Here is a 25,268-nt window from a genome sequence, read left to right on the forward strand (position 1 = left end):
AAAAAGCCCTGCGTACTCAGTAACTGCTTTTTTATAGTAAAAAAAAAAAAGGTACGTGCTGCTAGATTTACCTAATAAAAACGAATCAAAGCTTATGAGAGAAGAAAAAAATCACCAGCTGTCTCCGGGTCTCCTAGGAGACGGAGTCTGACGTCATTTGAGAGAGGGACGCCAGTACACACTACTGCGCATGCCCGCCGCCTCCCTGGCTGAGGACGGGCGCAATGCGCATGCTCGCACCCGGGTCACGGGTCAGCGCGTTTGACTGGCTGCGTGGCTTCCTCCGCTCGCGGTAAATGGCGCTAGTGGCGGGAAAGTTGAGTGTCTGGTTCGCCCAGCCTCCGGGGCGATGTGTAGTGACTTCCGCAGGGCCGAGTCTGGGACAGAGGTGAGAGCCGCCGAGTCTGGGACGGGAGCGAGAGAGATGAGAACAGGGCGGTGGGCGGGCGAGGGAGCCGGGAGGGCGGGGGAGGTGGGGCGGGTGCCTTGGCCCGGGGCGCGCGGGGCGCTCGGCGGAGGGTAGGCGAGCCGCCCTGGACTGCAGCCCCCCGGCCGACCCCTCCTGCTTTCGCACCCGGAGCCGGCCCCCAGTACCTGGGAGTTTTCTGAGATGGGCAGGCTAACGCGCGCGCGCAGAGCGGAGGCGGAGGAAGGCACCCCGCACCGCGTGCACAGATAGGTGTGCAGTTCCTGATCTCTGTTCGCTAGGCTGACGGTCCGAATCTGTCACACGTTAACTGCGGTTAGAAATGGTAAGCCAGGCAACAGAAGCGAGGAAGAGGGAGGGATTGCCAGTTGGAGAATTTATAGACGTTTAGCCAGGACAGGCAATATTTGAGTGGGTTGCCTCCCCTTCTCCCTCTAGTCTCTACATCTCTGCTTATGCTTCAAGCCCTCGCTTTCCCAGCTTGCATTTCCAGCTTAAGTATCTCAAAAAACACGCCAGCTATTTGACATCCTGCAAGAATTTATTCAGGAATTGAACCAGGAAGTTTCAGGTACTTACAGTGTGTCACCCACTGGTTCCACTGGTTAAGGAATTGGAGTAAGAAACAACTTCTGCCATTGAAGAACTAGTAAGGGAGTCCGACCTAAAAATTGCAGTATGTGTAGGAAAGCATGCTGCCCAACAGAGGGGCAGGCATCTAGTTAGGAGGAGCAGATGACTGAGTTTTAAAAGAACCATGTGAGGTTCTCCTTGGCAAGGAGGGGGTGGCAGTCAAAGAGAATAGCAATTAACGTGGGTTCTGCCTTAAGAGCACGACTTATTTAGGGGAACTGCAGGTAGTTCTGAATAGTTGGAACAAAGCTAGTGAGGGAGAGTGGAGTTGGGCAGTGAGCACTGAGAAATAGGCCAGGGTGGATTAGGAAGGATCTCTTATACAGATGAGGGAGAGAAGCAATACTCTTTTTTTTTTAATAAGATCTTATTTATTTGATAGAGGGAACAGGTGGAGGGGAGAGGCAGAGGGAGAAGCAGGCTCCCCATTGAGCAGGGAGCCTGACATGGGGCTCCATCCCAGAGATCTGGGATCATGACCTGAGCCGAAGGCAGATGCCCAACCGACTGAGCCACCCAGGCGGCGGAGAAACAGTACTCTTTAAGTCAACAAACTTCCTGTGAAGGGCAGGATAGTATTTAGGCTTTGCAGGCCAGGGGGTCTCTGTCAGAACTCCTTAACCTTGCAGTTCTAATGTGAAGGCATCCATAGAGAGGTGAACAAATCAGCATGGCTGTGTTAAATTATTTTTAAACTTTTGGATTTGACCTGCCGGCCATAGTTTACCAACCCTTGCTCCTTAAGAGTAGAGCTACTGCATGTATAAGAACCACTACAGTTAAAACCTTACTTAGATGATTGTTTGAAACCAAGGTTAAACATAGATGACTTTTGCAGTCAGAACAAGCCTAGTATCTAAAAAATGGGAGCCCTGGGGTCCCTGGGTGGCTCAGCCGGTTAAGCGTCTGCCTTAGGCTCAGGTCATGATCCCAGGTTCCTGGGATCGAGCCCCCGTCAGGCTCTCTGCCGGGGGTCGGTGTGTGTGTGTGTCCCTCTGCTTGCCGCTCCCCCTGCTTACGCACTCTCTCTCTCTCTAATAAGTAAATAAAATCTTTAGAAAAAAAAAAAAAAGGGAGCCTAACACAGCCAAATCATTGAACAAAAAATTTAGCAACGTATCCTTGGCCTGCCGTGTCTGTGTGGAGACCCTAAGCCAGATTGCCTGGCTCGTACTACTTTGGAGTACAGAGGGTTGGAGGGGAACAAGAAGCTGGGCAATAGGTGCTACTTTATTCTTTCTCCTTTTTGTTAAGAAAACCAGCTAAGTGAAACTCTTCCTTTAAGTGCTTTTGGGCGCTCAATGGCTAGTGCTTAATTTGTTTGGACACAATTTTCTTCCTTTGCACATTATGCTACAGTACTTTATGGATTCTACTTGGAGGCACTGTGTTGAGGAAGATACCTGAAGTCAAAAGCTAGCCTAAGAAACAAACTACCTTAAATTTTTTTTTTTAATTATAGATTTTATTTATTTATTTGAGAGAGAGAATGAGAGAGAGAGAGCACATGAGAGGGGGGAGGGTCAGAGGGAGAAGCAGACTCCCTGCTGAGCAGGGAGCCTGATGCGGGACTTGATCCCGGGACTCCAGGATCATGACCTGAGCCGAAGGCAGTCGCTTAACCAACTGAGCCACCCAGGCTCCCCTACCTTAAATTTTTAATTCATGAGAATTACAACTTCAGAAAGCAGCTAACCATTCCCACCTTTTGCGAGTAGTAGGGAAAAGACATTTCATACAGGGTCTTACAAGAAAATAAAGTTGCAAAAAATACTTTCTTTTAACATATTCTAGAGATGGAATTATGGTAGGCCAGGTAGCAAGGGGAAAACTTAATAATGAAACCTTGATTTAAAGACCAGCATTTGACTACAGTTTACAATAAAATAACCTGTTTTTTTTACCTTGCCTACTGTTAATCTTTATTCTTTTATCCTGTTTATTCTTCTTAGCACAGCTGACAGTTTATATTGATTTAAAGGTCATGAGAGCAGATTTTGTTGTCTGTTGAGTTTACTCCGTTAGTGCCAGTGATTAGAACAATATTTAGCCCACAGTTGGCACTCAGTAATTGTTTCTTTAGTGGATAAATTTCATATCTTCTCTTCCCTCTCCCCTCGTTTGCCTTGCTTCATGCGTCATTGGAAAAAAAAAATTTCACGGGAACTCCCTTAATTTTTCCTGTTGTCTTTCTGTTACTCATTTCTAGTTTGTGTCCATCATTGTCAGAGAACATACTCTGTATGATTTCAGTTCTTTTGAATTTGTTGAGGTTTTATGGCCCAGGATGTGATCTGTCTTGATGAATGTTCCATGGGCACTTGAAAAAAATGTATATTTGCTGTTGGGTACAGTGTTTTATAATTTGCTGTTGTTGGGTACAGTGTTTTATATACATGAGTCAGATCTTGTGTGTTCAGATCTTCTGTATCCTTAATGATTTTCTGTTGTAAGTCTATCCGTTGCTGAGTGGTGACTGTTAACGTCCCAGCTATAATTGTGGGTTTATTTCTCCTTTCACCTGTATTAATTAGTTTTGCTTCTTGTATTTTGAGGCTCTGATTGATATGTACACGTTTAGGATCATACGTCTTTTTTGGTGGATTGATCCTTTTATTATTCATTCTGTAATGTCCCTCTTTGTCTCTAGGAATTTTCTTTCCTCTGAAGTATGCTTTATCAGATATTAATACAGCAATTCCTGCTTTTTCATGAAGTCTATCTTGATAATATATGCACTGATTTTTCTCTGAATTTCCCCCTTAAAATAGAATAAATATTTTTGCTTCTAAGAAACTGCAACTTCGAGGGTGCCTGGGTGGCTCAGTCAGTTGAGCGACTGCCTTCGACTCAGGTCATGATCCTGGAGTCCCGGAATCGGTCAGTGGGGAGTCTGCTTCTCCCTCTGACCCTCCCTCCTCTCATGCTCTCTCTCTCTCACTCACTCTCTCTCTCTCTCAAATAAAATCTTTTAAAAAAGAAAAGAAACTGCAACTTCGAGGCGACTGGGTGGCTCAGTCGGTTAAGCATCTGACTCTTGGTTTTGGCTCAGGTCATGATCTCAGGATCATGAGATCAAGGGGAGGCGCGGGGGGTTGGAGGGGGTTGGAGGGGGCTGAAGGGGGACCCACCCCCCCACCTTGGGCACCTTGGGCTCTGGGTGCAGCTGGGAGTCAGCTTGAGATTCTTTCTCCCTCCCTCTCTGCTCCTCCCCCTGCGTGGGCACTCAAGCGGGGGCTCTCTCTCAAATAAATAAATAAATTCTTAAAAAAAAAAAAAGTGCAACTTCTCCACTTATGATACAGATTTTTTCCATCCCATTTCTTCTCAAAGGACCTCACTGCTACAGATGTTCCCACTCCTATGGTCATTTTTCTGTCTTCTGCATTTTTTTTTTTAATTTGTCAGAGAGCACAAGCAGGGGGAGCAGCAAAGGAGAAGCAGGCTATCTGCTGAGCAAGGAGCCCAATGCGGGACTTGATCCCAGCACCCTTAACCGACTGAGCCATCCACGTGTCCCTGTCTTCTGCATTTTTAGTCTTCTTTTCCACCAGTCATTTCCGTTGGTATCCTAACATAAAACAATAACCGCGAAGCAGAAAACCTCCCTAGATGTCAACGCCCCACCCAGCCCCATTCCTTTACTCCTCAGCACAGCAAAGAGTTTGCTCTGTGCCTCACTTATCTCCCGTTCATTCTTTAGCCCATGGTGATCAGGCTTCAGTCTCCCACTGTACCACTAAAAGTTCTCTTGTCTAGGTTATCAGCCAACTTATGTTGCCAAATGCTCATTTCTGAGTGCACTCCTTTTAGACTGAAGTATAGGAACACAGGAGAAAGTGTACTTCCTGTAGGAAAGCCGTTGGGAGGGAGGAAGGGGATGATCCATGGGTGTCTAGTACCTGCTCTTAAAATAACCCATTAGAAAATCTTCCCTGGGGAAGAGAGAATGAGAGGATAGGAGAATATGCCAGAAATATTTCTCCAGCAGAGTTCCTTACATGCAAGGTGAGAATAAGTGTTCTGCCAACATTAAGCTCCTGTAATTTTGATTTTGTGCTTTCTGTTTCTTTCTGGGACTGTGCATATATTTGATTTTTTTTTTTTATATTTGATTTTTTTAAAGATTTTGTTTATTTGAGAGGGAGAGCGAGCGAGTGGGGAGAGGGGCAGAGGGAGAGAATCTCAAGCTGACTCCATTGGAGCCCGATGTGGGGCTTGATCTCACGACCCTGAGATTATGATCTGAGCCGAAATCAAGAGTTGGGCACTTAATCAACTGAGCCACCCGGGTGCTCCTATATTTGTTTTATCTAAATGAAAATTCGAAGCAGTTTGATATAACTTCCTGATGAAATCTGAAGAATGCATTTAATGGAATTACTCATTTGTGGGATATCATAAATTTAAAATTTAGTCCTTACAAATTCTGCTAGAAATTAATGCTGCTTACACACCTTCAGAATGGCAAAAATCAGCAATATAAAAAACAACTGGTGTTGACCAGGATGTGGAGAAAAAGGAACCTTTGTGCACCATTGGTGGGAATGCAAATTGGAGCAGCCGCTATGGAAAACAGCATGGAGGGTCCTTAAAAAGTTAAAACTAGAGCTACCTTAGGGGCGCCTGGGTGGCTCAGTCGTTAAGCATCTGCCTTCCGCTCAGGTCATGGTCCCAGGGTCCTGGGATCAAGCCCCACATCGGGCTCTCTGCTCAGCGGGAAGCCTGCTTCTTCCTCTCCCACTCCCCCTCCTTGTGTTCCATCTCTTGCTGTGTCTCTCTCTGTCAAATAAATAAAATCTTAAAAACAAAAAACAAAAAACACTAGAGCTACCTTATGATCTAGCAGTTGCACTCCTGAGTATTTTACCCAAAGAGTACAAGAACACTAATTCAAAGGGACACAGTGTTTATAGCAGCATTATTTACAATAGCCAAGATATTAAAGCAACCCAGATATCCATCGATTGATGAATGGAGAAAGAAGAGGGGGTATATACCTACAATGGAATACTATTCTGCCATAAAAAAGAATGAAATCTTGCCATTTGCAGTGATATGGATAGAGCTAGAGAGTACTACACTAAGTGAAATAAGTCAGAGAAAGACAAATACCATATGATTGCATTCATTTAAGAAATAAAACAAACGGGCGTCTGGGTGCTCAGTTGTTAAGCGTCGGACTTCAGCTCAGGTCTTGATCCCAGGGTCCTGGGATCGAGTCCTACATTGTGCTCCCTGCTCTGCTGGGAGTCTGCTTGTCCTCTCTCCCTCCCCACCCCCCAGCTCATGCTCTCTTTCTCTCAAATGAATAAAATCTTAAAGAGGAAAAAAATAAGAGCGAGACAAACCAAGACACACTCTTAACTATAGGGAACAAACTTGATGTTTACCAGAGGGGAGGAGGGGGGATGGGTGAAACAGGTGTTGGGGATTAAGGAGTGCACTTGCCCTGATGAGCACAGGGTGATGTATGGAAGTGTTGAGTTACTGTATTGTACACCTGAAGCTAATATAACACTATATGTTAACTGGAATTGAAAACTTCAAAAAAAGAAATTCATGCTGCTTAAATTGTCAGGTGTATATATAGTAGTTTTTGCTTTACTTTATCTATTTTTCCTTTTCCTCTTACAGGATGATTGCTTTTATAAAAGCATTAGTTCTTCCAGCTTGATTGAAGAGCCAGGCCTAGTACTCTGCCCTGAAGGGACAGTTGAATTTTCAAAGTGGCAGAGGAGCCTAATTTCCCATGTGAAGGGGAATTGGTCCTCTAATTTATGGAACTACCATGAGATCCAAATTTTGCATCAATCACATACATATTCACCTAGCTGCTGCTTTCCCTTGCTTCCTTATTCCAGCTCCTCGCTTATATCCCTGTGTTATAGTTAACATGTTTTTGCCTGAATTTCCTCTGCATATGAGTAGTAAAACTAAGAATTGTATTCATTTTGTAGGTGTGAAATCCAGGCTTGTTATGGGGCAGGGGTGGGAATATTTTGTTTAGAATGTTTGCTTCTTTAGGTAGCTTATTTTTTTTTTTTTAAGATTTTATTTATTTATTTGAGAGAGAGCACAAACTGAGGGGAGAGGCAGAGGGAGAAGCTGAGCAGGGAGCCTGATGTGGGGCTCCATCCCAGGACCCTGGGATCATGATCCAAGCCAAAGGCAGACGCTTAACTGACTGAAGCACCCAGAAGCCCCTTTGAGTAGCCTTATACTTAACCGGTTTGCAGCCCTGCTGCTGGGGTCCATCTGCAGACAGATTTATTTACAAAAGGTCAGGGGAAATGAGCCTTTATCCAAATGAGCTATATATTATGTATGTGTATATATTTACCTTAATGCCATTCATTTCTGGTAGGTTTGATCTTTAAGTTCGTCTTCCTGTTCTTGTGTAAGCTTTTCCATAACTAAATGGTTTTTAAAAACATCTGTATGGTAGGTATTCTACTTAACTAGGTGTTGAAGGTATACAGTTGCATTGGAAATGGACTTTTGTTAGTATGAAGAATTTCGACATGAATACTCAGGACTTTTGGTAGAAGTTTGCAGACTGTCCAAACATGAAAATCAAAATAGTTTGAGGTTCTTTACACTCTCCATCCTTCCCAAGCCTGCCTACCTATGCCCTGTTTACCTTTAATTTAACAGGGAGCTACTGAGTTTCTGCCAAACAAAAGCGTTTTGGAGTCCATTGTGAGCCAAGATAAGATTCTTTTCCTTTTGAGCTTTTACATCCAGATGAGGGATGTAATGTGTTAAGTACAGTAATAGTTTCATGGAAGGAAGTGGCCTTGAAGAATGTATATTACTGTTTGTTCAATAGTCTTGGCCTTAGAAATTTAAATGAGAATAGGCAAAGGACATTCCCTGTAGAAAGAAAAAAAGCATTTCTCTATCAAGGCACATTTTGTATGTATTTAAAAGAACTATATACTAAATCTCTCATTCAAAATTAAGGGTGCCTCCCACAAATTAGAACTGACCCTGAGACTGAACAGAAAGGCTGACAAGTCCAGCTTGATGTGAAATGGCTTGTTAAGGGGACTTATTGACTGAGCCTGTCTCCGGGCAGCCTCAAGATGAGTAAATCTTCTCAACCCCACCTCCCTTAAGACAAGACGGGGCTTTTCTTGCCCGGAGGTTGGGAGTACTGCTGTGGGACCACCCAAGAGGAGAATGTTTAATGGCTGTGTGTCATAGTCAGATCTCCAGGGCAGGTCAAGGATGTTATGCCCTAAGGGTGTACCTAAGGGTGTGGTTAAACAAAAGGAAAGAATGTTGGGAGGGGTGCTGTGCTCCAGGAGGTCCCAGGTCACTGACTGGTCCTCCACGTGATTTGTCCAAGATGGTGTTAGGTTCCCACACCTTCGCAGCACCCTGCCTGATTTCTGTTGTAGCAGCTACAGTACTTTATTGCATTTTTGTAACCTCCTGACTCTCCCCTCTTAAATTCTTTGAAGATAGGAACTGTGTCTGCTACATCTGTGAATCCCTAGCACCTCACTCAGTTCCTGGGATACACTTGACTTGGCTGAAATGTTTACCAGTGGATATCTATACAATAGAGTATTACCCCCTTGGCAGATTATATACTTGTTATGGCAATAATGCTGCTGTTGAAACATTTAGGGCTCCTTGTTGCTGTTGGAGGGAGTACTAACAGAGATGGTTGAAAGAGGCCAGGTAATTGCCTGGACAGGATCTTGGACCGGTTTGATTGGCAGCATAGTAGGTCCAAAAACCGTTTCATCTGTGTACTCAGACTTGATTAGTCTCGGTGGTGCTGACTCTGAGGTAGTGGAGCCCAGAACTCCAGGCTTTGGGAGCCAGAAAAGATCTCTTAAATCTTGGCTCTGGCATCCACTAGTTTTCTCATCTGAAAAATAGAATGATAGCAAATAGAGTTAATGTAACAGTTAAAAGGTATAATGTATATAAATTATGTACTGCTGATACCACAGTAAGCACAAATAGTAGCTATTAGTTGATGACTATTGTTATGATAAAACCTAGCAGATACTGATTTACAAACCAAATGTAAAATCTATTAATTAACAATATTAGTGAAACTGCCAAATAGGCTAAAATTGTTGTGTCCACTGTGCCTTCTTTTCTAAATAGGAAATTTGGCCTCAGAAAGATTGCTGAGAGACTCAAGAGAAATCCATCACCAAGCTCAGATTGCCCAGTGTGTTAATCTTCCCTAAAAGAATTAAACTGTCTTGTGTAGCAGAACTTACTTGGGTTCCTTTTAACAAACTCTTTTCTGCCCTTCAGAAACTCCAGATTGATTATACCTGGCTTCTTTCAGTTCATTCCTTAAATCTGGACATCATTAATTTTAATTTCTATAATAGGTTATGTCAGACTTTTAGGGTATTTTCTTTTCTTTTTTTTTTTTTTTTAAAGATTTTATTTATTTGACAGACACAGCGAGAGAGGGAACACAAGCAGGGGGAGTGGGAGAGGGAGAAGCAGGCCTCCTGCAGAGCAGGGAGCGGGGCTCGATCCCAGGACCCTGGGATCATGACCTGAGTGGAAGGCAGACGCTTAATGACTGAGCCACCCAGGCGCCCCCTTTTTTTTCTTTTAAAGATTTTACTATTTATTTATTTGAAAGAGAAACAGACTCTGCTTTGGCATTGTAAAACATTTTGAATATTCTCAATAGTGGAAAGTTTTCATCCTTTGAAAATGAATTTGATTTTTTAATAATAGTGGAAAATCAGATGCAAACTGGCTAACTTAGCCAGTTTGGTAAGAGGAGTAATACCATCTCTGTCCAAATGTCATGCCAATATAAAGCTTTCTTGAATACTTTTCTTACCAGGAATTCTCACAGTAGAGAATTCTAAAATATTTTGAGGAGTGACAATAAGAGTAAACAGTTGGAGTAACTTCCTAAGTTAATCATTCTGATGAGGATAGTTATTTGTATACATGCTTTTTAAAACATTTTAAAGTCATTGTATGTGTTCTATCTTGTCCATGCAAGTTTCTTTCTTGTCCTTCAAGCTGGACTCTCCATCTTCTAACTCAGTGGTTCTCATACTTTTTGGCTTTAGGAGTACATTACACATTTAAAAATTATTGAGAATTTTAAAGAGCTTTTGTGCATTTTTTTGTGGAGTTTTTTTTTTTTTTGGTTGTATAGTAGTTAAAACATAATATTAGTTTCAGGTGTACATCATGATTTGATATTTATGTTGCTAGATGATCACCACAATAAGTGCAGTTAGTATCTGTCACCAAAAGAGCTTTTGTTTATGTGGGTTATATCTATTTATTGAATAGCAGAAGCGAGAAGGTTATTAAAGCGAAAAATACACTCGCAAGATCTCCAGAGCGGGCGAGCTCAAGAGAGAAAGCTGCATGACAAATTTAGAATTTTAAATATTTACATTCATATACAAGTGACAATTATAACCCCTTTGATTATTACCATAAATATTTTAATGAAAAATAGTTATATTTCCCTAAACAAAAAATGTGCGGAGTGACACTGTTTTACATATTTGCAGATCTCTTTAAGGTCTGGTTGAATAGAACTTGACTGGGTTCTCATCTCTTCTGCATTCAGTCTATTACTGTATGTTCTGGTTAAAGTACATGAAGACTCCCTGGCCTTTCACAGATACATATAGTTGGAAAAAGGAGGAGTATTTGAAGGTCTTTTTAGATAATTGTGGGTTTTCTTTGATTCTGTACCAAAACTTGACAAGATAGTAGTTTCCTAAAAGTTAATTGCAACGTAGAATATAAAATTATATCAGTGATTTTTTTCGTATGTTAAAATCATTGATTGGTCTAACACTTGGAGTGAATATTTTAACCAGGACTGATTTAACATCATGCATTGGTCATTTGGAGATATTGGTTCACTGAATTACACAAATCTTTCAAGTATTGGCATGTTTTGTTAAATAATTATTTTTAAAAATCACATTCATTAAAACACTGGTGACTTCACCAAAAAGGACCTTAAATTTTGGAAAGCTGTCAAGGTCACAGTGGCGGATGAGTTTTCCAAAATTCAGATGTTATCATTGGCAACAAATACTGTCAGTTTTCTTGAAGTGACAAGCTTACTTTCTTTGTTTTCAACAAAATATCTGCCAAATACCAAAGTCTGTATAATCAAAGTTTGTCTTTTAGTCGTTCTTTCAAATAAAAGGGTAGCCAATTGAAAAAAGCATCCAACTCAAATATTCAACACAAGTGCTTTTCCTAGAGAAAACAAAACAAAGCAAAACAAAATCATTGCATTTCATTTTGGAGAAGTCCTTCATCTGTGTGTGAAGTTGGGGACGTCCCCCGGAGCTGACTTTACCTCAGACACAAACTGCAGAGTTAGAGACCTAAGACTACACTCAACTCTGATATTAATTGCAAGTTGGGGGTTCCCCAGGACCACCTTCAGGTATAGCAATTCAGTAGAAGGACTCACAGAACTCATTGAAAGCAGTTATATTCATGGTTATGGTTTACTGCAGGGAAAGGATGCAGATTTAAAAGCAGCCAGAGGAGGAGATGTAATGGATCAAAGTCCAGGAGAATTCCAAATGCAGACCTTTCAGTTGTCCTCTCCTGGTGGAGTTGTGGATGGTGCTCAGTTCTCCCAGCAACAGTTTGTGATGGTCTGCCAACCACAGAAGCTCCCCTGAACTTTGGTGTCCAGCGTCTTCTTGGGGCTCTCTCATGTAGACACAGTCAGCTGCCGAAGCAGCTGACCTCACTCTCTGGCCCCCCTGAGACCAGAGGTCAAATTGATCCAAAGCCCCAACCCTGAGTCACACTGTTAGACTGTCTGGTGTGGCGGAAGGTTCCCTGGTAAACAAAGACACTTTGATCAGGCAGGATATTCCAGGAGACTTGCAGATGACCTCCCAGGGGCCAAGGGTAAAGGCCAGACCTCTCTGATCAAGGTTAAATTCTTTACTGCTAGTATGAGTCCTGTGTCATCACAATGATTTTAAAAAGTACTCAGGGGTCATGATTTAAGAGAACTAACACTTTTAACCTTCTCATCAAAGGCATTCTTATGAAAAACTGGTTTTGCGTGTTTTCTGTGAGTGGTGAGGAATGCTGTGTGTGCTGGGACAGTTTGGTGCCATTTCTGCGGTTGGGCCAGCATTTTCACCCGCCTCCACTGGTCCGCTGTCAGTTCAGGTGTCAACTCAGCGAGAAAGATGGTGTCTGAATACTTACGAGGAGAGTTTTAACCTCGGATACACCTGCCCAATCTGCGCTAACTCAGCGCGCTGTGTCTCTTGTGTAGTGAGCAGTGCTTTACTTTCTTTTGTAATAAAATATCATCTCCCAGAGGACGGTTACAGCAAGTTCTTTGAGGGTAGGTTATCTTTTTCATCTTTGTAGTCTGCATTTTACCTGCCATGGTGCATTGTATATAACAGAAACTCAGTAAACATTTGCTAAATTAATGCATAGAACCCTTTCATCACTTCAGGAAATCTTTACAAAACTTTCGCTTCGGGGCGCCTGGGTGGCTCAGTTGGTTGGGCGACTGCCTTCGGCTCGGGTCGTGATCCTGGAGTCCCGGGATCGAGTCCCACATCAGGCTCCCTGCTCGGCGGGGAGTCTGCTTCTCCCTCTGACCCTCCTCCCTCTCATTCTCTCTGTCTCAAATAAATAAATAAAATCTTTAAAAAAAACAAAAAAACAAAAAAAACTTTCGCTTCAGTTAAAAAAAAGAGTGACTGCTTTTGTTCCCATGTGATACGCTCTTTTTCTCTTTTGTTGTATGGAGGAGTGGTCAGATCTGTGCTGGTTTCTCAGAAACTTGAGAATCAGCTTTGATATCTTTGATTACATGTCCCTCATTGACATTTAAGTCAGTCATGCAGTTCTGCTTGCTGTCATCCTAACTACTTTTGTCTTGGTGCGGGCATTCCTCCTCCAGATTAGTGTGACAGACTCCAGCCTACTCTCCATATCTGGTTTTACTTTCAGATACATACCCTCCTAGCCACCAAGATAATCTATTTGAAATGCAGATGATGGTAGCTTGTGCTGTACTTAACAGAGTGCTTACTCCATGTCAAGCACTTTTTTTAATACCCTGAATCCTCAGCAACTTTGGGAGGGGAGATTCTGTTTGTTATCACTTGAATGATGAGAGACCTGAGGCCCAGAGAAGGGAGCTAGCAGGTCTGGTTCTGAAGTCCCAACTGTCTACTGAGTAAACTATTCTAGACTGCTTCTCACTACATAGCTTACAATCCCTTGCTCTTGTCTGCAAACCAGAGAATAAGCTCCTAAACATGGCATGTAGGGCCTTCTGTGATCTGACTTCCACTCTTAGCACTTACTTATCTCCTGCCTGTTTTGTGCTGCAAGCTTTAGCAGGTGAATTTGCTTACAGTTCACCTACATGCAAAGTAACAGCCTCTGCACCCTGGCTGTGGTCATGCCTGAGCTCTGTCCACCCAACAAATCCAGGCGGGAGCTCTTCAAGGGCAGTTTTTCTCCAGTTTTCCTTTGTCCCCTCCCACTAGTAGATAAGGAATTGACAATATAATAGGCAGACAGATTAAAAGCTGGTGTATGTAAGTGTATTAAGTATGGTGAGAAAGAAAATTGGGACACATAAGAAAGGTAAATACTTTGTAATTAGCAGTTTGGTCCTATCTCCCAAACTACACTATCAGCTCTTCTGAGGGCAGGAACTCATTTTATGCCATCAGTATTTGATACATAAACAAAAAAGGAAATATTTTTTGAATAAATGAACATAATTTTTCTCCTAAATTGTATTTCCTGCTTCATAATTTCCTCTAAATCCTCAAGACTAAATTAGTCTTTTTTATAGATTTTTGGAAAATTGTGTAAATGTAGATTTCTAAGATTTTATATTTTTAGGTAATGAGTTTTTCTTTTTTCTTTTGCAAGCTCCTTGCCCGACTTGAAGGTAGAAGTTCCTTGAAAGAAATAGAACCGTATCTGTTTGCTGATGAAGATTCATCTGTACATGGTAAAAACAATCTCAAACCAAAATACAGTGTCATACATTAAGGCTTATAAAACATGTTTTTTTCCAACATACTCATTTATATGTACATACTCGTAACAAACGGCTATATGGATTAACCTGTAAAATTAAAAAGTGAGAAATAGATCATGGCAGAACACTTTTAAGTCTTCATTATCTGTGTCAGATGAGATAAAGTTTGGCTCATCTGCAGTAAATCTTCAGAATAAATTCTGACCTCTCTTATCCCGACACAGTATTTTTGAGGGAGTTTTGTTACTATAATTTATTTTTTAATTCTTTAGAAGTTTGAGAATCACAAGAAAGTCCTTAGGTACCCCGTTGTCTGTTAATACTTCTGTAGAAGGGAGAGGACATGCCCACTTGTTCCCCGCAGTGCTTCTACACTAAGGAGAACTTACAGAAAGGTACTGTGCTGGCACTGTGTTTCTATTCTTTAGTGGAAGAGCTCTGTAGAGATATAATTCACCCTTTTAAGTGTGCAATTTCATGATTTGTAGTATTCACATTTATGTACCTATCACCACAATTGATTTTAGAACATTTTCATCACCCCAAAAAGAAAGCCGTGCCTATTAGCGGTCACTCCCCGTTTGCTCCCACATCCCTCAGCCCTAGGCAGCCACTAATCTACTTGATGACTCTGTAGCCTTGTCTGTATATTTCATGTAATTGAGTTATACAGTATGTGGTCTTCTGTGACTGGCTTCTATTACTTTGCATAATCTTTTCAAGTTTTCTATTGTGGCATGTATCAGTAGTTCTGTTTCTTGTTGAGTAATATTCTCTTTTTGTTTATCCATTCATCAGTTGATGGACATTTGGGTTTCTACTTTTTGCTGTACAGATAATGCTGCTGTGATTATTTGTGTACAAGCTTTTCCGTGGATATATGTTTTCGGTTCTCATGGGTAATACCCACGAGAGGGACTGTTAGGTTTGTGCGGCAACTGTGTTTAACCTTTTGTGGAACTGCTAGACTGTTTCCCTCAGCAGCTACACATTTTACTTGCCACCAGGGGTGAAGTGTAGAATAGTTCCAATTTTCCCACATCCTGCAAACAAATGTCATTGTCTGTGTTTTTATAGCCTTCCTAGTGAGTATGAAATGATAATCTCATTGTGGTTTTGATTTACATTCCCTGATGGCTAATGATATTAGGCATCTTTGTATGTGCTTATTGGCAGTTTGTATATGTAATTTGGAGAAATGTCATATCTTTTGCCCATTTAAAAAAATGGGTTGTGTTTTTCTTACTGAGTTGTAAGAGTCCTTTATATATTCTAGATACAAGTCCCTTATCAAATATGATTTGCAAATACTTTCTCCCATTCTGTGGGTTGTCTTTTCACTATCTTGATGGTGTCCATTGAAGCACAAAGTTATTAATTTTTTTTTTAAAGATTTTATTTATTTATTTGAGAGAGAGAATGAGATAGCGAGAGAGAGCATGAGAGGGGGGAGGGTCAGAGGGAGAAGCAGACTCCCTGCTGAGCAGGGAGCCCAACGCAGGACTCCATCCTGGGACTCCAGGATCATGACCTGAGCTGAAAGCAGTCACTTAACCAACTGAGCCACCCAGGTGCCCACAAAGTTATTAATTTTGATGAAGTCCAGTTTATCTGTTTTATCTTTTATTGCTCATGCTTTTGGTATCATAGCTAGGAGGCCATTGGCTAATCCAAGGTCAAGATTTACGGCTTTCATTCTTTTCTGATCAGAGAGCAGTCTTCTGTGATTCATCCTTTTTAACTGATTGAGATTTGTTTTATGCTGAACGTCTGGTCTATCTTGAAGAATGTTCTTTGTGCACTTGAGAAGAATGTATATTCTGCTCTAGTTGGATTGAGTGTTTTCTTGATGTTTTATAGTTCTGGTTGATTTTTAGCATTAAGTCTCCTGTCCTTGTTGGATCTTCTGCCTAATGTTCTATCTAGTATTGAAAGTGGGTATTGAAGTTTCCGTTGATTACTATTGAATTGTTTATTTCTCCCTTTATTTCTCAGTTTTGCTTCATATATTTTGGGGCTTCATGCGCTGTTGGGCATGTATAAGTTTATTATTTTACCTTATTGATGGATTGATTCATTTATTATTATAAAATGTCCTTCTTTGTCACCTAACACCCATTAGGATGGAAACAGTAAAAAACAAAATAACAAGTGTTGGTGAGGTTGTAAAGAAATTGGAACCCTTGTGCACTGTTAATGTGAATATAAAATGGTGCCACTATGAAAAACAGTATGAAGGTTCCTCAAAAAATCAAAAACGAACTGCCATATGATTGGGGCATCTGGATGGCGCAGTCGGTTAAGCATCTGATTCTTGATTTCAGCTCAGGTCATGCTCTCAGGGTCGTGAGATCGAGCCCCAGGTTGGGCTCTGGGTTTGGTGCAGAGTCTGCTTGAGATTCTTTCTCTCCTTCTCCCTCTGTTCCTGCCCCTGCTCGTGCGTGCACGCGCTTGCTCACTCTCAAAATAAATAAAATCTTTAAAAAAAAAAAAAAAAAAAAAAGGAACTGCCATATGATCCAACAATTCCACTTCTGGGAAGATCTCCAGAAGAATTGAAAGCAGAGTATTGAAGAGGTATTTGCATTCCTGTGTTCATAGCAGCACTACTCACAATAGCAAAGAGAAGGGGGCAACCCAGATATTCATTGACAGATGAATGCATAAACAAAATGTGGTATATGCAAACAAGGGAATATTATTCAGCCTTAAAAAGGAAGGAAATCCTGTCGTGCTACTACATGGATAAACTGGGAGGACATGCTAAGTGAAATGAACCAGTCACAAAAAGGAAAATACTGTGATTTCACTTACGAGGTATCTATAGCAGTCAAATTCATAGAAACAGAAAGTAGAATGGTAGTAGCCGGGGCTGGGGGGAAAAGGTGAAAAGGGGAGTTGTTGTTTAATGGGTATAGAGTTTCGGTTTTTCATGATGGAAAAATTCTGGAGCTGTTTTACGACAATGTGAATGTAACTTAACACTACTGAACTGTACACTTAAAAATGGTAACTTTTATGCCATCTGTTAGCATGATGGGAAAAAAAATGTCCTTCTTGGTCTCTAAGAACAGTTGTTGTCTTAAAGTATACTTTGGTGATGGTATCGTCACACCAGCTATGTTTTGGTTACTGTTTGTACGGCATGTCTTTTTCCATCCTTTTGTCCCCAGTCTATTTGTGACGTGGTAAAGTGTACCTGCGGTAGATAGCCTGTAGTTGAAGCATGTGTTTTTATTCCATTCTGCCAATCTCTGCATTTTGTTTGGACTGTTTAAGCCACTTACAGTTAATGAATTATTGATAAGATGAGTTTATGACTGTCTTTTGCTCTTTTATATACATTTTATATCTTTTTTCTCTATTCCTCCTTTACTGTCTTCTTTTGTGTTAAATAAATATTTTCTAGTGTACCATTTTGTTAAAGGGGGGGGAGGCAGAAGGAGAGGGAGAGAGAATCTTAAGCAGAGTCCACACCCAGCACGGAGCCCCACCCGACATGGGCTTGATCTCACAACACTGAGATCATGACCTGAGCTGAAATCAAGAGGCAAGAGTTATCCAAGTGAGCCACCCAGGTGCTCCTAGTGTACCATTTTTATTCCTGGTCATTGCTTTTACTTTATTTTTTTGAGTTATTTTCCTTTAAAAAAAAAAAAAAAGATTTATTTGACACAGAGAGAGAGATTACAAGCAGGGGGAGCAGCAGAGGGAGAGGGTGAAGCAGGCTCCATGCATGGAGCAGGGAGCCCGATACGGGGTCCATCCCAGGACCCTGAGATCCTGACCTGAGTTGAAGGCAAACGCTTAACCAGCTGAGCCACCCAGGCACCCTTGAGTTATTTTCCTAATGGTTGTTCTGAGGGTCACAATTAATATCTTAATTTAAAACAATCTAATTTGGATTAATAATACCATCTTAATTTCAATATTTTCTAAATACTTGGCTACTGGGTAGCTCCATTTCCTCCCCCTTCCTTTGTGTTGTTACAAATTATGTATCTATACATTGTATGTCCATAAACACTTCTAAAATTGACTTAATGCAGGAAATTAAAAAGCCATTACAGCAAAGAAAATGTATTATAACAAAGAAATAAAAAATTATTACTCAGGTCATTTGTTTAAGTCAGATAAGTGAAAAAAGTTACAAATATAAATATATACTGTCTTTCATATGTACCTATGTAGTTGCATTTACCTGTGGTTTTTATTAACTCATTTGGTTCAAGTAACTCTCTACTGTCCTTTCATGCAGCCTAGAAAATTCCCTGTACTATTTTTTATAAAGCAGATCTGTTAGCAAACAGTTTTCTGAACTATCAGTAATAAAGACAACTTTTGACCACACATGTTAGACAAAAGATTGAACTTTCTATTCCATCAGAAAGGATATTATTAAGTTGGACCTTATGAAACTGACACAGAAACATGGGTTCACAGCTTATACATTTGAATATTACATTTGTAGAAACTGCAAAAACACCATCATGCTCAGTCACTAACAAAAAAAGTTTACTTAGTTTGGATTAACACCATCTTAATTTCAGTATTTAATAAATACTGTCGATATTTTAGCTGTAAAACCGGTTAGATGAGTGTTCCTGGGAGCAGTAGACTGAAGACGTATTAGAAGGACTGTTTATCAACAACAGTAGTTTATCCGAAACTGTGGGGAAGCTCAGACTGAAGCAGTAAGACATTCAGGGATTATAGAAAGCTCTAACGCCATTGTAAACATCTCTAAGTGCTTTTCCGTAGTAGTTACTCAGTAGTATATACCAATTCATTACCTCTTCCATACTGTAATGATTGTAATCTGCAAATTCAACATATTGTTACAATTAGTAGGTTGGTACCAAGATGATGTATTTTTTGGCTTTTCTTTTTTATCCTTATTTTGAAGGATCTTCAGATTCATAAACTCACTCTGACAATCTGTTACCCAGATCCCTTACAGCATTCTATTTGTGAGAGCAACTATCAAGGCCAAACCATCCAGATTTTCTGATTTAGTTTAATTTGTCAAGTGCCAAACTATAGAGGTGTTTTTTGGGGTGTGTGCGTGTGTGTGTTTAGTGGTGGTGGGGGGGGTTTTTTTTTTTTTACTGCAAGTTGTCATACCCAATACTTTGAGTGGACAAGGGTATGATTTCTTTTGCAACAGCTATTAGAAACATTTGAGATAGTGACTTCAAATACCCCTAAAAGGACTATGCCCCACTCTGTAGAACATCATGTTTGAATATGATTTTTGATGTGATGATTAGACAGTAAATGTTTATAAAATCAGCAAAACTGACTTCGGTTGATCATTAAACATATTTGTAGAGAATCTGGGACCTTAATGATAATATTTATGTGTAATTTGCAAGTTTGCACATTTTATTTCCCCAGTTGTTACAAATGACCTTTTTACTGCTTTGCTATTAATCTGTAAAAGGGAAAGAGTATTTTTATATACCCCTTAATAATCTAACCAAGGATTTCACCTTAAGCTTTGCCTCATCTCAATCATGCCAAACCAAGAATCTAAGGAATCCATATACTACATAATCTATTTCTTAGTAATGTATGGATTTAGCAAACCTTGTTAAACCATGTAAGCAAGTGCTCGAGACTTACTCTTTTGAGTTATGCTGAAAGATGTTTATGAGCACCACCTTCTCTCCAAGAAAATATTTGGCTAGGTTTTCATTTTTTTCCTATTCTGAGGATTCCAGAAATATCCAGAGATAGCTCACACTTACTCTCTGGCCAGTGTCATGTAGTTCGGTCTCCCTGTGGAGTCTCTTCCCTTTTACTTCAGAATATGTTGCCTTTCTCCTACCTTCGGTTGTCTTCATTTGACTCCAGCCTCACAAAACTGCTGTTGAATATTTTTACTTTTTAAATGAATGTAGACCATCATATTTTTCCCCTAATTCCTCATGTGCCCCCTGCCTTCGCTGCAGCCTGATTCTTGGAAGAATGCTGAGTGCTCCCTGGAGAGCCCTTCCATCTCTTTTCTGAGTATCTGATTTTGAAGTTTGGTTCATAAAATAATATTTATATTAAATGTGGTTTTGCTGGGGGCGCCTGGGTGGCTCAGTCTGTTAAGTGGCTGCCTTCGGCTCAGGTCAGGATCCCAGGGTCCTGGGATCGAGCCCCGCATCGGGCTCCCTGCTCAGCGGGAAGCCTGCTTCTCCCTCTCCCACTCCTCCTGCTTGTGTTCCCTCTCTCGCTGTGTCTCTGTCAAATAAATAAATAAAATCTTAAAAAAAAAAAGGAAAAAAAAGTGGTTTTGCAAACTACACATTTACTGCTGTAAGGTAACTATCCAGGACCGATTCAGTGATCTGTTCCCAAACTCTCCCCGGCCATTTTTTTACTTTTAGAAATTTTGTGCTGCATTTAATGTTATTTAGTACTGTTTCATTTTCTTGAAACCTTTCGTGCTCTGTGTCATTTTCCTCCTAATTTTTATATTAAATTTCTGTTTTTATATGTCTTCATGCTGACTCCTCTAACATGGATGTATCCCAAGAGTTGAGTTTTTGGCCTCTATTCTTAATTTTTCGTTCACTCTCACCCACCAAATTGAGCTTTCTGTTCTCTGTTTCTATGTAGCTTACTCTCAGATCATTATGTCTGCACTCTTATTAACTGTCTTGAATCTTAAATCCTAGTGTTGTAAGCCATTTTTATTTTGTGACATCTAGCTAACAGTATTTTGAAAGCTAAGTTCTTGTTAGGATATTTATGTGATTATGTGAATTAAAAATCCCTGCTTTCCTTATGTATTTGATTTGCATGGGTACTTCCAACCCTGTCTCTGAATAGAACCTTTACAACGCTACCTTAGCTTTACCCTTACCTTCTGAATATGTGAAGGGGCTGAAGAGCTGACAGAACCCAAGTGTCAGCACCCCTTGGGCCAGGGGCCGTGGTCAGGGCACTGGACTCACTGGGCACTTTGTTCCTGTTCTGGCTTGTCTCCTGTGTCGGTCTCTTGTTTCCAGCCTTGGTCCTGGGCCTTTGCACCTGCTGGACTCTGACCAGTGCCGCACCCCCTACCTATGATTCCCCTATCAGACTTGCTTCCTTTCAAAATGCGATGTTCATGGGCGCCTGGGTGGCTCAGTTGGTTAAGCGACTGCCTTCGGCTCAGGTCATGATCCTGGAGTCCCGGGATCAAGTCCCGCATCGGGCTCCCTGCTCAGCAGGGAGTCTGCTTCTCCCTCTGACCCTACCCCTGCCTCATGTGCTCTCTCTCTCATTCTCTCTCTCTCAAATAAATAAATAAAATCTTCAAAATGCGATGTTCCAGAGTTCACTTTGGAGCCTTTACCCCTCACCAGATAGGACTTACATTTTCATTTTTTAGATGTCCCTCAAGAAGTTCTCAAAAAGAAAGTAATCTGATGAAGTGCATTCGAAAGATACTATGTTTTGTGCTGGAGATAGAATAGTAAAGTCCCAACCTGAAAGGAGCATACAGGAAATAAAATGAAATAGTCAGAAATCATACAGCATGAGGGGCGCCCGGCTGGTTCGGTCGGTGGAGTGTGCGGCTCTTGATCTTAGGGTTGTAAGTTTGAGCCCCACGTTGGGTGTAGAGATTAATTAAAAATAAAAAAATCTTTAAAAAATTATATAGCATGAAGACGCCTGGGTGGCTCAGTCGTTAAGCATCTGCCTTCGGCTCAGGCCATTATCCCAGGGTCGTGGGATTGAGCCCCGTATCGGGCTCCCTGCTTGGTGAGCCTGTTTCTCCCTCTCCTTCTGCTGCTCCCCCTGCTTGTGCTCTCTCTCTGTCAAATAAATAAATAAAATCTTTAAAAAATATATAGCATGATAACTGTGATGATGGAACGTGATAAAGTTTGCTTTCTTACCTCAGAGTGTTGTTATTAGGATCAAATGAGAGATCATCAAGTTGTCTCTTTTCGTTTGTAAAGTATGATAGAAAACTTAGTTGCTATTGATAGGCCTCTTTCTGGGGAAAGAAGGGAAGGTCTGGTGCAGTCTGGTGGTTGGTTTCCCCACTGTGTTTCTGTGTGGTTCACTGTGTCCTGCAAACGGTTTTCAGATTAGTCTTGCTAAACTGTTTTCTCAGCTTTCCTTCACTACCATCAATATCTGTTCTATGTTAATGTTTCATCTAATGCATGTAGTTTTTTCTCCTCTAATATAGGGAAGTAAAAGACTTACTTGTAGGTAAAGGGCGGATTTCAGCTTAGCTCCTTAATCATGTAGTAGGAGAGAATAAACTGAACATCTGGCTTGAATAGTTTTTTAGTTACTATGTTAACTTTCAGCAAGAGCATCAGTGAACAATTGTTACTGTGAAAATAGTTTTACTTCTTGAGTCTGGAATCTTTTGGGGGAGGGGTGTGGGGTGATCGTTTTTATTTAAATTTTGAATTGCACGTAAGATTATGGTAGAAACTCTTTGAAGTTTTACAGTACCTTAAATATGGTATAGTGGTAACATGCTAGATTTTTTACACATTCTTTGTGAACGTTCCAGTTTACAATGGTTTGTTAATAATAACAGGAAATAAAGTAACTGGGTTCTCAGACTATGTAATGTGTTTGGGGCCTAAGAATCTACATTTTTAACACAGTGTTTCCAATTATGTGGTTCAGCCATAAATTAAATGGAAACAAACTAGCAAGAATTGGAAGGCCACTGTCCAGAGTGGATTTTGAAGAGCTCTGGAGGCAGAGCAGTTTACCCAGGTGTTTAATTTGCGCTGTCCTCACTGGAAGAGAGTTATTGGAACCTATATAGAAAAAGATTTGGAGTCTTTGAAGTTCAGAGTGGTTTACTTCCACTTATAATGCTAGGAAAATAATTTACAGTGCAGATGTCATTCCAGCTGGGCACAATTTCAAGAAATTTTTATAGCAAAGAATAAGTGATAGCATATTGGAAATGTGGAGGGGTGTTTTCAGTTGAGGGATGCTATTGGCATTTAGGCCTGAGAGCTGTGGACTCTTGAGGCTCTGTACGTACGAAACTGCACAACCAAGCATTGTTCTGCCCGAAATGCCAGTAAACACGAGAAACTCTAATTAGGGCTTGTTTCAACCGCCTGTCACCGAAGTCCAGCCTAGGGGCTTTCCTGATAGAGGCTTATTTTCCTCACCTCACAAGTGTAGAGAGGCAGGCCCCGCATAGCTGTGTGGGTTTCCGTAGTGTCATCAAAGTCTTGGGCACCTCTTGTCTGCCTGCTCCACATTCTTAGGGCCCACCCTACTTAGGGTGTCCCTTTTATATTCACTCCAGAGTGGGGCGTGGCAGAGCAGAAGTGGCCCTGTACCAGGAAAGCAAAACTTAGCAACCCCCAGCAGCAATCCACTCGTGTCTCATTGGCTACAACCGTGATACCTGCTGACCCCTCTCTGCAAGGGATACGGAGAAAAATAGTTTTTCAACTGGGTGCACTGCCTTCCCCCACCCCCCAAATTGAGGTTTTATACTTAAGGAAAAGGAGAGAATGTTTAGTGGGTAATCAGGTACCAGAAATGCTGTGTACCATAGTAGTAATCAATAGATTTTTGAAAGATGAGAGGTCTGGCACTTTATTCTTAGCTTATCGCCAGTTTCAGTGTGAGTGCATGTGGACTCCTCCCCAGGAGACTTCCTTGGGTGCCTTTCAACCTTGCCATTGTTTCCCACATTTTCTTGATGCTAATTAATAGCCAGCTCCTTCCTCAGAGGTGAAATTTAATGATTTAATTTCCTTATTTATTTGTATTTGCTTATGTGGATCCGTTTTGGCAAATGGATTTAGATTTTTCTTTGACATTCCGGTAAATGTGTTTTTACACATTGTTGCAGACTCGTTCTGTAGCCTGCCGTTACTGTGCTGCTCCACTTTGACATTTTTACATTTTACACAGGTGATATTCTTGAATTTCATGGTCCAGAGGGAACAGGAAAAACAGAAATGCTTTATCATTTAACAGCACGATGTATACTCCCAAAATCGGAAGGGGGACTGGAAGTAGAAGTCTTATTTATTGACACAGATTATCACTTTGATATGCTTCGGCTGGTTACAATTCTCGAACATAGACTATCCCAGAGTTCTGAAGAAATGGTAAAATGCTGCCTCGGAAGGTTGCTTCTGGTGAACTGCAGTAGTAACACCCAGCTGCTCCTCACGCTGTACTCACTAGAAACCGTGGTTTGTAGCCACCCTTCCCTCTGCCTTTTGATCTTGGATAGCCTGTCTGCTTTTTACTGGATAGACCGCGTCAATGGAGGAGAAAGTGTTAACCTACAGGAGTATACCCTGAAGAAATGTGCTCAGTTCTTAGAGAAGCTCGTAAATGAGTATCGCTTGGTTCTTTTTGCAACAACACAAAGTATAATGCAGAAAACCACAAACTGGACAGAAGGGCCTTCTTCTGCCTTGAACCATCCGAGTGAGGCAGATGCGGACTATAGACCTTATCTCTGTAAGGCATGGCAACAAGTAGTAAGGCATAGAATATTTTTCTCCAAACAAGAGGATTTTAAAACCAGCAACCAGTTTTCTTTGGTTTCACGTCATTTAAAAAGTAACAGTTTAAAAAAGCATATTTTTATTATTGGAGAAAGTGGCATTGAGTTTTGTTGATATGTATCATGAAATAGTGTTTTTCAGGATATTATGCAAAATTTAAAAAGTCCTTAATGGGCTAAAATGATTTGATTATAAAGCTTTAAACTCTGGGAGAATTAATATAAATGTTTCTACACAGAATGGAATTTTTTTTTTTTTTTTCAGAATGGATTTCTTAAACTAGTACAGTAGAACTTTATTCTCTTAGGTTGTTGAAGATAAATCAAACTGGTGGTAATAAACTGTATATTAAGCTTGTTTTAAAACTAAATAAATAATCTACACATTGCAGCCTAAATAAAATGAACTTTTTTATAACTTTGTGTCACATTTCTGGAATTTAGTTAAGTACTTAATTGTTCAGGAAAGTTTAAATGCATTTCCGATTTCTCATATGTAACTCCTTTAGGAAGCTGTGACTTTGGAAAATGTTCTGTAGAGCTGTTATTTCTGCAGAGGGGATGAAAACAAGGAGCCTGCCCATCTGCCTTTCACACCAAAGACTGGAAAGTCAGAGCATTCTGATCTGAGTTAGAATGAGTCCAAGATGGAGTTGCATTCTGGTTGGGTCTCTATCATT

The 25,268-nt window shown here is 40.9% G+C and overlaps 1 protein-coding gene across 1 annotated transcript; it reads left to right on the plus strand.

Moving 5' to 3' along the window:
• Positions 1–220: 220 nt before the first annotated feature.
• On the plus strand, positions 221–25,006 carry XRCC2 (X-ray repair cross complementing 2). Its single transcript, XM_006745656.3, has 3 exons — positions 221–388; positions 13,979–14,060; positions 23,982–25,006. The coding sequence occupies exons 1-3, from the start codon at positions 350–352 to the stop codon at positions 24,701–24,703; spliced, it is 843 nt and encodes a 280-aa protein (XP_006745719.1). The 5' UTR covers positions 221–349; the 3' UTR covers positions 24,704–25,006.
• The last annotated feature ends 262 nt before the right edge of the window (positions 25,007–25,268 follow it).

This window comes from Leptonychotes weddellii, chromosome 12 (genome assembly GCF_054177405.1).
Source record: "Leptonychotes weddellii isolate Sample4059 chromosome 12, ASM5417740v2, whole genome shotgun sequence".
Lineage (NCBI taxonomy): Eukaryota > Metazoa > Chordata > Mammalia > Carnivora > Phocidae > Leptonychotes > Leptonychotes weddellii.